At 40.7% G+C, this 17,930-nt stretch overlaps 1 protein-coding gene across 3 annotated transcripts in view; it reads left to right on the forward strand.

The window, feature by feature from the left end:
- The window catches only part of ntrk3b (neurotrophic tyrosine kinase, receptor, type 3b), a 229,631-nt gene that overhangs the window by 178,577 nt on the left and 33,124 nt on the right, over positions 1-17,930 (forward strand). For all 3 annotated transcript variants that reach the window (XM_086311146.1, XM_086311226.1, XM_086311314.1), the window contains 2 exons: positions 298-486; positions 15,287-15,417. In XM_086311146.1, the coding sequence (XP_086167272.1) occupies positions 298-486; positions 15,287-15,417 (320 nt within the window). The remainder of the gene's footprint in view (positions 1-297; positions 487-15,286; positions 15,418-17,930) is intronic.

Genomic DNA, 17,930 nt, shown 5'->3' on the forward strand with positions numbered 1-17,930 from the left:
TCCCTGGCTGTGCCTGGACATAAAAACAAACCTCCCACTTTGAAAATGTTACTTTATAACTGTGACTCTAGTAAAGGATAATTTACTGTACATGCATACTGTGTACTTCATTACCATATCTAAGAAACAACAACTGCAGCAACTCAGTCTCCACCCAGAATTATTATTATTATTGTTATTTATTTATTTATTTTTAAATAGAATACCTTAGGAAATTGTATTTGTGTCTCACCAAGTATATTCACAGTTTTAAAAAAATGTGTTTTGGAAGTAAGTTTTTCTTTTGTCTCTTCCCAGGACCAGTAGCTGTAATCAGTGGTGAGGAAGACTCTGCTAGCCCTCTTCACCATGTCAACCACGGGATTATTACCCCCTGTACTCTGGATGCGAGTCCTGATGCGGTTGTCATAGGGATGACTCGTATTCCTGTAGTGGAGAACCCTCAGTACTTTAGACATGGACACAACTGCAACAAGCCAGCCACCCGTAAGTCCTTCCAGTGTATCTGACAGCAGTTTAAAGTGCCAGTATCGCCTCTGAAAAAATCTTCTGCTCAATCTTCTGTAAAAGTCACAACATCAGCATCGAAGCAATGCTACTTTTTACATGGAGTCTGAATGAGTGCAGTCATATTGAGGAATAGATATGAACAAGGTTATAACATTCTGAGGAGATTTTTATGTGTAGCATTGGCTAATTACCATAAAAGGCTAGGACACAATACTTATTTATGTTCAGCCTAACCTGACACTTCATTCAGAAGCAGCAGGTTTGTTTGAAAAGAGAAACTGTGCTGGATTTTTGGATAACATCACAAGCAGAATAAAAATCTGAGCTCACAGAGCTGCATTGCATTCACACCGAAGATAAGATAAACCAGGCAACCGAAGAGGGACGTGAGGGTCTAATTCACATGTGCATCATACGCAGCTAGAGTCTCGCAGTTTATTTTAGATTCTTTTTAAACTAGTGCTGACAGGCCTTAAACAAGGCCTGACAGCATCCACACGGCCACCATTATGGTGATTCATGCGGCACATGTTTATAGTTGTTCCAAATGGCCAACCATGCAGCACTGTAGTGCAAAGGTAAAAACTGTCACCTCACGCGTTCTGGTTTGAATCTGGGGGCCACCTGCGGCCTTTCTGTGTGAAGTTTGCATGTTCTGCCTGTGCGTAGGTTGCTTTTCTCCTTGTACTTCAGCTTGCTCCCACAATCCAGAGATATGCATGTTAGGTTGACTGGTGAGTCCAAATTTGCAGTGTGTTCACACCTCTAATAGACAATGTTTAACCCACATGCTGTGGGCACAGGTGACATGTGGGTTAAGGTTCTTTGCTTCTCTGAGTAAGAAACATCATTTTGGCATATTCCTCTATCATAGTGCTATCCCTCATTACTACCGGCTACCATTATTACAAATTATATTGCAGCGTTTTTCTAGGATCTGGCTAATTAAACTAAAACTGCAGGGCACGTATGAAGCAGACAGAGTGCCACAGCATGTTATGTAGTGTAAAGAAAAGAGCAGCATCTGGTCAGAGAGCCAGATATCAAACACCACATTTTTATGAGGCTCTATGAGGCTGTTGTACCTCCATTATAATTAGCTGTGTATCTTTTCAATGAGAATTGCTGAGGCCCTCGGGGCAAAGGTATAATTTAGATTCATCTAGAGAGTCGGCGTGATCATATGGTGTTTGCATCAGGTGGCATGGTGCCCGGCTTTTCATATAGGGCCTGTTTAGCAAAAGCCTCCTTCTGTATATCAGTGACTGCCGTTCCAATACCCTGAAAAAAAATATCACATGCTTTCCCTCGGGAGTCATGTTCCAGGTTGGAGAAAGACAACAGTACTTTAAGGCCTAATTACTCACAATTACATTGATTGCTCAAGAGAATCAGCAGAAAACTACTGTGCCAACAGCGAGCCTCGGCCTAACGCCTGCTGCTTTTATTTGAAATGATACCATTTTATTTGAAGTCAAACCAACCAGATTTAGTTAGGAAGCAGGAGCTCTTCCTGTCTGACAGTCCCGTTCAGCACAGATTTACGTCATTTACAACTTGGTTCAAAATGGCTGCTGGACAGGCTAACAGAAGTTGACTTCTGACTTGCAGCCAATGAGAATGAAGGAAATCCCATTTAGAGGTGATAAATAAATGACTGGTCTTATGTATTATGAATTGCATGAATTGTTAATGTCTAGCCAGTGACTGATTTATAACATCTCACGCCTTGCACAGGAGAGCTGATCGGGAGCTAATGAATAAATGACAGTGGGCACAAATGAAACTTTCTCTCAATCACCGTGCACCTGGAATTGAAAGTCGCACCATGAATGAGCGCCATGACAGCTTCGACTTAGTCTTTACTGAATGTTCTTCCTCTCAGTGCGCAGTTCCCTTTGTTCTTTTTTCTTTTCTTTTTTTTTTAATTTAATTCTGTGTGCATGCGTTAAAAAATAAAAAAGAAACCGTAGGAAATGAACCCTGAATTCATCACAAGGTCATAATGGCCGCTGCTTCCTGCCATCGGCTACAAAAACAAAATGGATCCAAACGGTTTCTGCCTCCGCCGATCATTCGCTGAATATGAATGCATTCTTTACCCTGAGGACACAGGGAGGGGAAATGTCTCTGTGTATCCATGTCTATATTTGCAGCTAGTGTGTGTGTAGGTCTATGGGAGTGAAAATTAATGCATGGATCTGAATGTACGCATACTCCTAGTGTGGTTTTTATGTACCAGGAATTTGCCGCATGTCACCTTCGTTTTCTACTTTCATCTGTATAATTGATGATTGATAAGCATCCCAAGTCAAGGGTCCCTTAGGTGCCCCCAAGGGCCTCCCAGGTCCAAATTGTCTACCTGGCCTCCTACCGACTTATTGTTTTGCACCTTCACTTGCCAACACAAGAGCTGCACTCAGCTCAGATACAGCATAGCTGCTTTCTGGTACTCGGCCACTAATCCATAATGTATTCATTCATTTACTTGAAAGCTTCTTATCCAGGAGAATAGCTTGCTGCCTGGGTGTCTCTGTCTGTCTGTCTCTCTCTCTTTCTGTCTTTCACACATACACACACATACATCCATAGTTCAGTCTAGCAATAGAGACGCTACCTAACACATACATAAATTTAACACACCCATACTTCTCCTTACCTGTGCCCATCAAGAGTACACTAATGTGCTGGTCAGTCCCAGCCTGCTTCTGCTACCTCTGGGTGATTTATAGCGTCCCTTGCTGTCATGCTGTGTGCATTTTGAAATCAGCTCCAGCGATAACAATGAGGGGGAGGAACCGTATTTAGCTGTTGTTCTGGCTGCTGTGTGCCATTCTGGCTCCTGTTAAAACAGCTGCATTGAAGGGAAACTGCCTGCTGCAAAGCTTACACCAATGATTCCAGTGTGCCCTTACCAAATGTATTATTCATGAGTGTTTGATCTACAAGTCAAACCTGCCAAAAGAATATAAATATTGGCACCAATGGTTAAATAGTTCCAGTCACACTAAATAGAGCGCACCGTATCTTGGCTGTTTAGGCTGTGCCACCTGAGATCAGTGCTGCAATCAGTCCCTCGCTGCGGGAGGGAATTTGAAAAATGAACATTAACTTCATCACATTATAGTTGCCCTCTAGTTGAACCATCAACCTGTACACATGTAGAATTAAACACGCTGGAAAACACAGCTGTCATTCTCACACCAATTTAGAAACACGCTGCAGCATCAAAGCAGTTGGTTTATATTCCGGTTGAACTGGTGGCCTCTAGTTTTGCTGTGTTAAATGCGTGAGCCGTGACTGATGATGACGTTTGTTGAGATGAGCTTTTTTAGGGGGGGTTTCCACTGAAAAAGGCCAATCCTGGGGAAATGTAGCCGCATTAGGGAGATAAAGGCAGGAAAGGCAAAGGACAATTCTTTAGCCTAATGACAGATCTATATCTATCCAGATCCGCTGTCTCCCAGCAAGTGGCTTTGTTTTATCACCGAGCTTGCTATTTTAATTACAGATTTGTCACATCCCGCTGGCCAAAATTAGACAATAGCTTTTGATGTTGGAGAAGCATATAGCCTTTCATTATAACCATGTTATTAGGGATAGTACTTCTGGGCAGGTTTCGGACAAACCCTCACTCTGCCCCCTCTACATTTGTGCAGCAGAGACAAAGTAATGCTCAAGGTGCTGTTTTTGAAGATCAAAATGTTTCCAGCAGGGACAAGGAGTGACTAATTTGGCAACTTGAAAGCGAAGCAAATGAATGGAAATGCAGCGCAGATTGATTGAAAGGCAGTTATCATGTTCCAAGGCTGCAATTCTATGAATTATAGTTTGAAACAGAACAGACCCACAGGCTAGACAGTTGTGAATTCAAACAACCTATTTAAGTGTCGTCGTCGTCCCAAAAGAAAAGTTCAAGATGATTTCCTTTCAGCTTCAACCTGGAAGGTTCTTTGCTGAACAAAATCTGAAATGATGCTTCTTCATGTCTGATAAAATTGAGTGAAAACTGTCTCCTGAAAGACAAAAACCTACAAGTAGATTTGCTGAAGATCTCACAAGGTTTTCGATTGAGAAAACCAGAAAGAAATCTAAAACACACTTAAAATACAGAAATATTTATCCAGTTCTTTTTTTACTCCTGTTATTATAAATTGAAATTAATTGCTCGCAGCATTATAACTTGGGACATATACTGGAGTGTGAGAGTATTAAAGTACACCAACACTGATTTGTTTTCTGTATTAACACAGGAACATACAGCTGTGCATTTGAATTTAAATAACACATTCTTGTCAGTGTTGACAGGTCAGCACCATAATGAATAATTAATTCCCATCACAGAGGACCCAGCCCACAGCATTTCAGCTACAGAATAATACAAATCTAAATAACACCAATTTTCCCAAGCAAAGTTACATAAACGCGCTTTTCTGCTTTTATAATATAAACACAATTTATACTGTATCTATGGGGACTAACAGCTAAGGGTGGGTAACATGCCTCATCTCCTTCAGGATGTCAACTATAACTAGTTAAGACTTTTAAAGAAACTCCCATGAGCCGCAAGTGTTAAGAACTTAGTGCTTAAGTGCTTAAAGCGTAACGTTTAATTCAGCAATAACAATAAGGCTGTGCTTAGGGAGAAGTTATTGTCAAAAGGAAATCAATCAGAATAAGCGTTATAGTATGGCACCACTGTTAAATATTAAATATGTAAATATATGCAGTATATCTATTAGTATATAAATAAGAATTTGTGTTAATTGTGTGATACCTGCAAACAACAGCCATTTCCTTCTTTTGTGACTGTATTTTCATATATGAGTTAAATTAGGATTCATTTTTATTTCATTCTGGCCATATTGTATAAAACACTGGACCTTTGTTACCAATGTCCAGCTTCACTGTGTTTCTTTTTCCTGCTTTTTAATAAAACTCAACAACTCCTTCAGTATCACACTTAGCCTGTGAGTGTGTGAGCAGGTTCTGTGGTTCACACAGCACAGAAACAACCACAGTAGCTAGAAGAGTGACAGCACAATATGAGAAAAGATTACATAAAAGATGGCTATTGAATAACAGCATGGTTACTAAAGCCAGGTTTAAAACACTAAATTTAGCATAGATATACACATATGCACAGACACATACACACAGTGGCACACACACATAGAAAATGTGTCATTCAGCAAAGGTGGAGCATGGACAGGCTCTTGCTAACTGCATTTAACTACACAGCAAGCCATCTTTTTTGTCATTTAATGCCATTAAAATGCTCGATCTCCAAGGAGTCGAGAGGTCCGGCTAAGTGACTTGAATCAACTATTAGCTAAAGCTACCTGTGTTGCCATCCACCTGTCACTCACGACAAGTAATGCAAACTGTAGCCCTTAAAAAGATTTGAATGACTAAGTTATAACAGATTCACACTCCATTAGTTGTTATGCAAGGAGAAATCAGCCATGGAGAAAACATTTTCATTTCTGTGGGGATTCACTCAGTTTTTGAGCCAGCCTCATGTGGCCACATGAGGAATTGCAGGTTGTTGGCACTTTGGGGTTGGTTTCGTTTTATTTGCTATCTTCTAATTTTGATTAATATGCCAAGATCCAGTCTCAGTCCCCTATCGATTTTTCATCCAGTCACATTGAAAGCCTGTCTTCAGCAAGCTCAGCACCTGCTGCCACACCAAAAACAGTTCCTAGGTTCCAGTGAAACTAGGCTAGCAGTGATCTTGCCAGTATTTGATATGATTCAATCCAAAGTATTTGTCAAATAGCCCAAAAATTCCCATCACTCTTGCCCACTTTCCACAGCAATTAGCCAGGTGTATGGAGGTCTTTCATTCTTTGCACATCTACTTCTGTTATTTTTGAGTGAAGCCTTGCTCAAGGGGGCCTGTGTGCTCTTGGCTGACATGCTATTGGATGAAAAGGTGAGGGGGCGGCGGCTGCTTTATTATGCTCTTTCATAACCGTCATTGAGAAATAAAAGTGACACTGGAAAAATACCATTATGAAACATAAACACATTTTTGAAAGAGGGCATGTGAAAAAATGTCTAATGAAATGAAAAGGTGCCCCAGTAAAACCTTGCTACTGTGAAAATAAGAATGATAAAATAACCTTTAAAAGAAAAAAATGCCAGCTTATTCCACGTGCTTGCTTCTAATCATTTCTGAACAAAGCTGGTGTCATCAGGATGATGTTATGGGTGATGCATTCTTTATTTTTGTCATGTGTAGGTGTTATTTCACATAAGCCAGAGTTTTCACTAATGCCAGGCAGCAGCGGTAGCAGCAGCAAACACATAGGCCGGCAGTAAGCCAGCCACAGCAGGTTAGGAGTAGATACCCACAGAGAGTCAACAGTAAATGCGGGTGTTCATGTCACTGTTGCCCAACGATGCCAGCAGACACAGCCCCTATGCTGCAGTGAATTTAATGGCGTGAGCTTTTTGTATGCTATTAGCTGCTGGATGAGTGCCTCTCTTCTGACTGTTCACATCCTGCGGTGCACTTTTTGTAGGCAGACTGAACTACAGGTAAATTACAGTGGTCTCAGTGAAATGATCTCTACATTTATATTGTGATAAAATCTAGGAGGGCAGTAAATGAACAGAGGGGGATTTTTTTTCCAAGTGAGTGTGTTTGTGATAATATTTGTTTTTTATGCTAATGATTTGGACTGCAGTACTTATCAGAATATCGTAAAACATTTGCTTTTTATACATTTGAATTTAAATTTAAATTAATAGTGGTTGAACCCTATTATAGTTCCCATTTAGTTTTCTATAAGAAAAAGTTTTTATGAGTGGCAAAATCTCCTTAAAAGTAGCTTTATAGACAAAATAAATGAATGTGAAGCTGATGCCCGAAATGAGAATTTGTGTGGACGTTCTCAGCATTTTTAATTAGGCCACCACTTCTCAATATTAGAAGCAGTCACTCTGCAGAGGATAGATTGTCAATGTCCAGTAGATGCACACTGATCAACCCACCGCACACTCAGGGACGCTAGTGAGATACAAAGAAATACTCAGTCTCCTGTGAGGCATAAACAGCCACATCAGTGCACAATGTTGGCAGTTGGAGACAAACACACACGCACATACTGACACTGGAGAAAGTTGGCAGGTAGCTGTGGTGAAATGCATGCATGCACACAGACACACATGTGGGTACAGAACAAAGCCCTCCAAACGTCTGTGCTCCTCCAGCAGCCTGACCTGACTAGCTGAGTAAATCTCAGCGCTGCATTGCCTCTCGGCCTCCAGGGAGAATGTTTGCTGGCGCTGAGGCCTCAGGTGAGCCAGGACAAATGAATGATGCTGAGCTGCAGGATGGAGATTTAATCTCAGGGCTTTTCAGCGTGCCACTCTGGGTAAATAGGCTGCAGGATGCAGCCCGAGTCCGCCTGCAGAGGAAACTGAAGGTTAAAGTAACTTGTCCTTGCCACTATCAATAGGTGCACTCCATAATGGCACCTTCATTCCCATCAGTGGAGAGGAATGAGGTGGCTGGTAGCTATTTAGCGGCTGAGCAAAACAAACCAGATGAAATATTCACACCCAGGAAATAAGGAAGCAGGGACAACTATACAAATGAGGTGTTGTAGTATTTACTTTATTAATTTGTGCAGTTTTGTACACAGTCAGTTATCACAGTTCAGTGTGTGTACAAATCTAAAGTGAAAAGTTATTATTTTAAAGTTAAGTTAAACACAAAACAATAACAATTATATTGAAAGCGGCCTCCATCAATTACATATCATTATTTGGTATGGTGAGATAGAGGCAGATGACTCACTATGGAAACCCCTAAAGCAACGGTCCCCAACCTTTTTTGTGCCACGGACCAGTTTAATGTCAGACAATATTTTCATGGACCGGCCTTTAAGGTGTCGCAGATAAATACAACAAAATAAAATGATACGACCAAGACAAAAACTGTGGTATTTTTTAAATGTAATAATAAATATTTACAAAATTAAAAGTTTACACAACTTTTAATTGTGTAAAAGTTACAGAATTACATTCACTGTGTAATTGTGTAACTTTATTAGCAGCATCCTCCTGAAATGCACCAACAACATTGAGAGTAACATTCTACTTTCTGCCCGTTAATGCGCTCTGGTCGCGACCAGACGGTTTCTTTGTGTTTCTTTATTTGTTTTTTATTGATACATTGTGGCACATTTTCAGTTCATTCTAGCAAAATATAACAACCCAATTATTTTGAGCAGCTTTAGATGCATGACTAGGTAAAACAGTTGTTAGTTTGACAATTAATGAGCTCTGGTTTAGTTAATTTGCATAATGACAGATATAGATATTAAGGTGATAAAACCGATAAAATAATATGAAAATGTTTCCAGTTTACACATGTGAGATATTATTTAATCATCTCACATCACAGCAAGTGATAAAATAAATAAAAAGATACAGTAACAATCTAACACAGTCTTCAGTGTGCTTTAGCTGCTTTAAAAAGGAAGACGAGGGAGACTATTTTAGTCTGGTATTATGTGGTTAAAAAACTTTCTAAGCCTACACCTGCTGATTGATGACAACCTTCAAATTTTTACATTTATGGCATTTCACCAACTACCTCATCCAAAGAAGCTTAATGACGGGTGCAACAAGAGAATAAGCTTCAATAACTGGATGATGGCAGCGATGTGACAGGCATCTGGTAGTAAAGCCAACACTGATCCTCGAATGATCCTGTGTGACGGAAAAGTGCAAGTAAAAGAAAAATGAATATTAGGTATAAGACAAGCAGTTTTTATAATGCTTAAAGTTTCTGTGATATTTATGATATTTACACAAGTGCATGTCTGAAGCCAAAAATATAATCTACCTTTTCCTACCTTTCCATTGGTCTGGCTTTTCTAATATGGCCCCAATGAACTGCTAAAAGGGTCTAAGACCTCTCTGGCTCTGATTTTTTTTTTCTCCTTGTTTTAGTCTGACATGCTTGTGCACCTGAATGCCATATATAACTCCTTTAATAAAAGCGGAAGTGAGAAAGGGAGATATCAATCAGTATGAAATACATGTGGGGTGAGTCGAGAAACCCTTCAGACCTTTATCAGATGGTGAAGTGTCAGAGACATTTGGCCTATCAAATCCCGTCAAAATACATTTTGAATTAAAATGTATGTGTATCGACTTCAGGATGTTTTTCTCCACTCTTGGAAAGCAGCCTTTTACAGGGTGAGGCAGTGACAGCAGTGATGTGTTGGTGTCCCTAGTGGGGCTCTCACCCTGCAAACTGGCTGCCAGTTTCTGCACACACTTCTGTTCTGATCTACTTTAAAACTGGGACATTTTTTCTTATTTAACAGCGATTTCAAAAATAGTAGTTATGATACCAACTGATGGAAACACCAGAGGAACAGGTGACTTTTTTTATGAATCACCTACACAAGATGTTCACGGCCAGATGGTTATGGAGAAAAAAGAAACCCAGAGGAACGGTCAGACTAAGCTAGTAATCTGTGTCTTTGAATGAGGAAATATTTGAGAGAACTGGTGAAGCATCTGGTGAACTCCTTTTGGGCAAAGCCACATTGTGATAAGGCTCTCTTTTTATTTGAAATTTGTTTGAACATGGGAAGAAAATGAACATTCAAGCTGTAATAACTTGGTATAAATCTAACTATGCAATGTTAGCTTTGTGGTCCTGCAGAGGTAAGTACTCTTGTATGTTCTAGAAATATAATAGCCCTATGCTGTGAGAACTACCTTTAGCCACTGCTTCCTATTAACTTTCTTTCATAAGTAGTAAATTAAGCTACATAATTGGGATCCTTGAATGTAGAGTATGCAAATTGAACTGACCTTTTAGAGTTTAAAGTCAGGAAGAACAATGCTTGGAAGAGTTTTGGTGGTAACCTATTTTCGCTACCTCCACACTTACATGGGTATTTGTGAAAACTGAGATTTTTTGTTTTTAAAAAACATCCTGTCCACACATTAAAAAGCAAAGTCAAACACTGTCAAGAACATGCCAAATCCTAACCGTGTAGAAATGTTGGCAAATCAGAAGTCTAGAAGCCTGGGAGGGAAACGCTAAACAGGGTTTTGTGCCCTCACAAAACCTTAAGTACTTCTGAAAAGTTTGTATTACTTTTCAAGTGCCTTTTTCAAGTGCCTTCATCATTTCAAATGTTATTCAAAACCAACATAGGGATTTGGGTTGTGAGAATGATTGTGTGGAATGTAGCCACGTCCGAAGTTCACTCTGACGCCTCTGTCTTTCTAAATGGAGGCACAGTAACTGCGTGTGCATATGTCAGCATGTAAAAACTGCAGATAGTAAGATTAACAGCAACAGTATTTTGTCGAAATCCACCGTTGTAGAAAAAACACTAACGTGGCACACAGCATGACGTCAAAAACGGCGCACACCTTTGACGTTGCGTCACTCAATCTCTATTTTCCTCGTTCACACCTAAAAGCACAAATAGTTTTCGAAAATCTTCACCCTGGCAGAATTTTTTCAAAATCTGTTTTCAGTGACCCAAAATGCTGTTTATGTGTGGATGAAAGGCCCAAACGCATAGAAAAAGCTGCGTTTTCAAAAATACCCCTGTATGTGTGGACGTAGCCTTTGTCTTAAAAACAAACAAAAAAAACTGTTGATGTAAGCTTAAAACCCTCACAATGTTCTGGTAAGGTCCAAGACATACAGGGGTAGAGACCATCTGGAAACCACCAATCTCAAGGAGAAACTGTATCTTCCCTGACTGGTTTGCAAATGGCTGCAAGAAGTTTTGGTTGATAGCAAGCTCCAGCATTTGGCTATAGCTTGTATGGAAGACTTACCTGCAAACATTACACCTTTTTTTGCAACATATGAATATGACAGTGCAGTTTAGATGTTTAAGTTTGGTCTTGTTTTTCCAGCTATGTTAGTTTATTTTATAGAATGTTACAGTTAATTTTTTAGACACAGAGCTGATGGGTGAGGGCCAGAACTGTTAAGGATTCTTTTCCACGGAGCATGAGGTAAAATGCTGCCGAACACTTGTAAGGGTACTGGTTGAAGGTCTCTAGCAGGGAGGTGACGGTGGCTCCAATAATCTTTCATACTGTTCTTGCAACTCCCACAAGAGCGTGAATCAGACTGGGATGCAGTAGGTAAGAATGCTTTCATTGGTGGCCTTGTATAAGGTGTTGAGGGCTGAGAAGATTAGAATGACATGCCAGTGCCTCTGTAGGGGGCGGAGCTGGAACTCTGCCTTCATCGTGATGGCCATGGTGTTGGTGGATCAAGTCAGGTCATCACCACCAAGGAACTTGATGGAGCTGACCCTCTCCACAGCCTCCTCCCCTATGGTCAGATGGCCTTCCTAAAGTCAATGACCATTTCTCCAGTCTTGTTGACTTTCAGGAAGAGGCTGTGTGCCCCTAGCTACTCCGCCTCTATCTCAGTCGGTCCTTGCTGTTGATTGTTGGATCAGTGAGATTTTCACTTTACCTTTACCTTACAGTATAACGTTCCTCACATTGACTATTATTGTCAACTGGCACTATAAGCAAAATTTACTTGAATTTAATAGTGGACGCTCTTGGATATTTTCCCAACCAATGTCAGTTTGTAGTATTCTTAACTCCCATTGGTAGCTGCCTCAAATCGCCTCAACTCAGTAACCACCTCACATCACCAGTGGTGATTTCTCGTGGTATCATCATCAAAGTCACAAGTTTTTGAGTTTACCAGCCCACGGACAGTAACTACAAGAGGCAGAGCTCTGGAAATTGTAGACTTAATTAACCTCTTCATTTAGAGAAAGAGATCCAGCAGTCTTAGGAGAACAGATGCAATAGCTTATTCTCTATCTGCAGACATAAGTGTTTCTTTACATATAACCTTGTGCAATTGAGTCCTCAGAGACATACTTTCCCCCGTATAACCATCAAGTGCGATTCAAACGAAGAACACAGATGGAGGGTGGATTCAATTCCAGGAAGTCTACTTGTCCACTGAGGACATATTAGACTCTGTGATTTATCCAACAAGAATAAATAGGAAGGCTGAAAATGTACTTTGAGAATACTGCGTCAGTCCCACAAGCATCATGGTCTATTATTATTGCACATACCGGAACATGACTGTCCAAGGACCGTTAATACCTGCAAATATACAGACTCTGTTACAGAAGGTAAAAGATAAAACACAAGCCTTATGGTAACCATTCATTCATTGTCTACAGAGCAAACATGTAGTGCAACATTCCACTCAAAACAAGCATTCATTTGTACATAAAGATTAGTACATAACAATTAGTATTGGTAGTGGTATTTGATTAGTATTTTAAATCTTGTATAGTAATTCCTGGAAAACACCATTTGCACGTTGTTAGTTGTTATCTGATTTTGGTGTTCACCTCTAATTTTTTTTTTGCGCATTCATCTGTGGTACTGTTTTTGCTGTGCAGGACCACCACCTGTCTTTTTTTGCTCTGCCCTTTTCTTGGTTGCTGTTATGAACAAATAAACAGAATATTTCAGGGTTTCTTTGCAAGAGACTAAAAGCAATATAAGTGATAAATATTACCATTCTGTAGAATATTCTTATATTTCACTTTTACTTGTTCCCATGTTCTAGTGGGTCCTGTTGTGGCTCTAATGTGAAAGGGGATATAATATAACATAATATAATATAATGTAATATAATATTGGATAATATAGTGTGATATGATAAATCTACCCTACCGCCTACTGGTGTTGGCCAGAGGGGCCGATGGCGCGATATGACAGCCTGGCTTCTGTCAGTCTGCCCCAGGGCAGCTGTGGCTACACCTGTAGCTGCCTCCACCAGTGTGTGAATGTGAGAGTGAATGAATAGTGGCATTGTCATGCGCTTTGGGTGCCTTGAAAAGCGCTATATCAATCCACTCCATTATTATTATTAAATTACTTACGAGTTTAATTTGTCAGCAACTTTCTGCCAGCCCTCTCTCCTTGCTTTTGCAGCCTTTGCAGTGTTCCCTTGCGTTTTAATTAAACTCTGAAACTCCTGAAATCCCTCACTCAAGAGTTCTTGCTCTGCTGCCGAAAAATACCGAGCGCGCTCCTTCGACATTTTCGCCGACCAATCAGAGGGTTGCCGATCAATGTTTCTACTATCGATGCGTAGCCCCTTTTACGACACCCAGTGATCTCACATTACTTCATCCAGCTGTACTAATCGTCAACAGCAGGTGTGTTCGGAGAACCGGATTAGCGAGCTCACGGTTAGCGCGATGATTTGGTCTTGGATGTAGTAAGCGACGTACGAAGAACGGGCCCCTGAATGAGGTTCAATTTGCCATGTTGCAAGGAGAGCTTAACTTCTGTCTTGCTAGCTTGCCCTGCGCTCTTCCTTCTGGCAATGCTGTCTGTGTTGAACGCTCAGCGGATCTGCGCTTGACAGTGCAGCCTAGGCGGAGTAGTCGAACGCAGATTCACTGAGCGCTCAACACAGACAGCATTGTCAGAAGGAAAGTTGATAAAATAAATTACAAATTTTGTATTTTTCGATACATATGCGTACCGAACCGAAAGCACTGTATCGAACGGTTCAACATCGATACGAGTATCGTTGCACCCCTAATATATATATATATATATATATATATATATATATATTTTTTTTTTTTTTTTTTTTTTTTTTTTTTTTTAAATCTGTTGTGAAACTGTGTGATCAGTATTTGTACTGAGGCACATCGAGAAGCCAGCAACTCCTACGCCTCACCAGCTCTTTCATACAGAGCTTTCTGTCGTGCTATTTCTACCTTTTCCTGTATCTCCTTTTGAGTTATTCAGCCTGTTATTTTGCGGACAAAAGTCAAGATCCACCCGTTTTCCACCAGGCCAATCAATAGAAGAATAAGCCTCCATTCTAGGTTCACAAATATTGCAAGCAATTGCAAAAAGGGGTGAAAATGATCTAAGGTCACACGCTCAACAGAAAAATATACCGACTTTACTACCTCGTAACTCTAAAGATATCCCTCTAAAGTAAGTTATTACAGGTAACAGAAAAAGACAAAGACGTTGCTTTCTCCCGCTCTGCTCAGCCAGTTGTTTTATGTTCCTCAAAGAGTAAAATTTTACAATTCTGTTCTCATTAGAAAATGTCCTCCTGTGGCGTTTCAGTGGCGACAGTAAAACCGAGGAATCCAGATAAGAGATTTATAGCTCAGCAGGTCCAGTGTCACCTGGCAGTTTATTTGCACTTCTAAGATTTAAAACCACTTGAACTGTAATGCTCCAAGTGTTCTTTGAGTAGCTCCAAAGTTAGATAAAACATTTTTCCTTGCAGTTTGACACTATCATACATCTTGTTGGAGGTGGATCACACTTGGAGAAAAATATTGAAATATTCAGTATATTTTTTAATGCTTTCACCATTACAGAAAACACTGGTTTTAAGATGTCTGGTGCCAGTTTTTGTAAACACCACCCTGTGGGTCAGCACGAATATTTCTGTAGAAATCTTGCCAACTTGTCTGGAATTTAAAATACTGCAATATAGCTGCATGTCCAGCTTCCAGTGCAGTAATACTGTTTATGTTCTGTCTCCCCTTCTCTGCCTTACAACTTCCTTCCTTTTTAGTTTAGTTATTGGTAACATTTTGATTTGATAAAAGCATTTCACTGCCAATGTAACACGTTTTCTGTGCGATTAAACACATAAAAATGTCTGAAAGTCTAACTGAAATTCTCAAAAAAGTTATTGTTTTTTTAAAATCTGTCATCATTTCTTCTTCTTTGGTTTTAGTTGTCCAGCATATAAAGCGGAGAGACATCATCCTGAAAAGAGAGCTGGGCGAGGGAGCCTTCGGTAAAGTCTTCTTGGCAGAATGTTACAACCTCAGTCCCACTAAGGACAAGATGCTGGTGGCCGTTAAGGTACGTTTTAAGTGGTTAGCTGTGTGTCTGAGTGTTACAAAGAGGATTGCAGTAATGGCTGAACATTGTGTGAGATTCTTATTTTTGTAAATATGAACCTTTCAGCAGCTGCTGGTTAGTGTAAAACATACTTAAAAGACTGGAGGTAGCTTCTGAAAGTGAAAACCAAAGCAAGTGTGGAATTTTCATTTGCCACCAGACAGTGACTGCTCTAGCTTCTATGAGCCTACCTCAGTAAAAAATATTCAAATTAGGTAATCCATCACTGATTTAATTTTTAATACAATACAAAATGTTTTTCTTTGCATTTCGTAATCTAATGGGCGAGGAAAATGCCCCAAATTCAAAACTGATGACTTCTAAACTCAAGTGGCTATGATGACCTCTTTTGAGCCGAGTTTATGGTTGTTTCCTGTGCTATTTGTAAGGTCCCCACAGCCCCGTACCCATTCAGCATTGCCCATTCTGCACTGAAGACTTGCAGATCTCTTTGCCTGAACAATGGGTGTTGCCATTCCCCTGCATCAGCACTGGTACAGGGGTACCTTTACAAAGTTATTAAAGTTCAAGTTCAAATTTTATTCGCCACATGCAGTGGCAGGTTGCCCTGCAGTGGAATGAACCCGCCCCTCGACCATACACACACAACACAGACATCACATGGGGATACAAGTCAGAGAGCGGTTGCATTACAGAAAAAACACTGAAATGTACACTACAATGGGAAAGTACAAGAGGAAAAAAAGAGACCTCTACTCATGCTGGGCTATAGGAGGACAGCATGAGAACAGGAAACAAAAAAACTCCTCTGCACAGAAAGCACATAAATGTCCACAGCACAACATTAGGGGATAAGGAGTAATCCCAGGCAACACAGCAGCCATCCTGCCACTGCGCCAACTCTCTAGCGCAGGCCAGACCCGCCTCGTGTTCCCAGGAGGCAACAAGCATCGAAGGCATTGGAAGCGGAAGGGGGATGTGCGAGTGCTTATCAGTGTAAATGTATGTGTGTGCGTGTCCATAGTTCAGCTGAGACAGTGTCCTCTGCCCTATCAGGCTAAGTAAACAGTCTACCAGCCAACCCAGGTGGCCTTGCATAGAGTGGGAAGAACAGTCATGAGAATTTCAAAGCTGCTCTTTAACACTCCGACACTGGTCTCTCAATCTCCCGTTGGAGAACCGCGAGCTTCTCCATGATGTTATCAAACTTGCGCTCCGTGGTCTTGTCATTCTTGTGCTCAGAGAGCTGATTCTGAGAACTCACGACTGCAGTGAGTTATTCCACGATGTAATCCAACTTTCGTTCAGAGATGTTATTCTGAGCGGCCTTTTCCTTGATGTAACCCAATATACGCTCAGAGGTCTTATTCTGAGTATTCACGGCAGCTGTAAGCGTCTCCAAGGTCTTCAGTGAGCCCATTCTGAGAAGTTGCACCTCGTCCCATCGTTTCAATCCCAGCGGGCAGCCTTGGGGGGGTTTTGAACAGCCAGTTCCGCTTTCTTAATTCTCCGATATGCCAGGGCTAAGCCAGCTCCGATCAGCAAGAACCCTGGTATCATGGTTCCGAATAGATAGATATCTTCAGCGTCCTCGATCGACAGTCCCGCCAGGCACACGATCCTCCATTTCTGCCACCCGTCCATCGTGTATCCGGCAGGGAAAGTCCCTCCAGGGCACTCGGGCTCTCCCGAGCCCAGACTTCTCGTTGAGAAAAGGGTGTCAATAGCATTCAGAGACCAGTTGATCAAATCCATAATTCTCTTTTAGGTTTTAGAGAACAGACTGTGAGAGAGTGTTCCAGGGAAAGTAATACACACGAGACAAGACAAGGACACAAGAGGCTAAGCATTGAAGATAAGGGGAAGGAGGAGAGGAGAAAAGTGCGACTGCCTTCACCGAGAGCCAAACGAGTTCTAGTTCCCTCTAGAAAGTCTCATCTTTTCAAATTATTGCACTATCTTCCGCTTTGCCATTTGATAAACTCTGACCTCTTGTAGGGATGCTTCAATGGCATGATAATAAAAATTACAAAAATCTAGAGATGCACAACCAAAGTGTAGTGCACACACCAACAGTTGTGATGTCGCATTGGGCTCATACTGCCATTCTCACGAGGGTCAACAAGCATCTCTGAAGCTTATTAAATAAGCTCACCTGTGCAACTCCCTGTTGCACTGGGAAGAAAAATAAAGCCAAAATGGAAACAAATAAATTTATCCAACAACATAAAGATTGCGAGCTGCTCACTAAACACAATAAATCAACAAAAGTATTAAACTTGAAATTCAGGTGTTTCTTTTTTCAGTCCTGTTGCCACAGGTGCACAAAATTAAGCACCCTTTCATGCAATCCTTTGAAAACATTTGTGGGAGAATGGGTCATTCTTTCACTGAATTTGAATGTGTTACAGTAACAGGATGCCAATGTTGCAACAAGTGATGTGATTGATTGAATGATTGATGTGACTGATAATATTTCTTTCACCATCGGCTGTAAGGTGTATTATTACTAA

This window comes from Aulonocara sp. 'chitande type north' Nkhata Bay, linkage group LG1, assembly GCF_057382095.1.
Source record: "Aulonocara sp. 'chitande type north' Nkhata Bay isolate Kocher_YH1m ecotype deep benthic linkage group LG1, A_spYH_male_GT1.1, whole genome shotgun sequence".
Taxonomy (NCBI): Eukaryota; Metazoa; Chordata; class Actinopteri; order Cichliformes; family Cichlidae; genus Aulonocara; species Aulonocara sp. 'chitande type north' Nkhata Bay.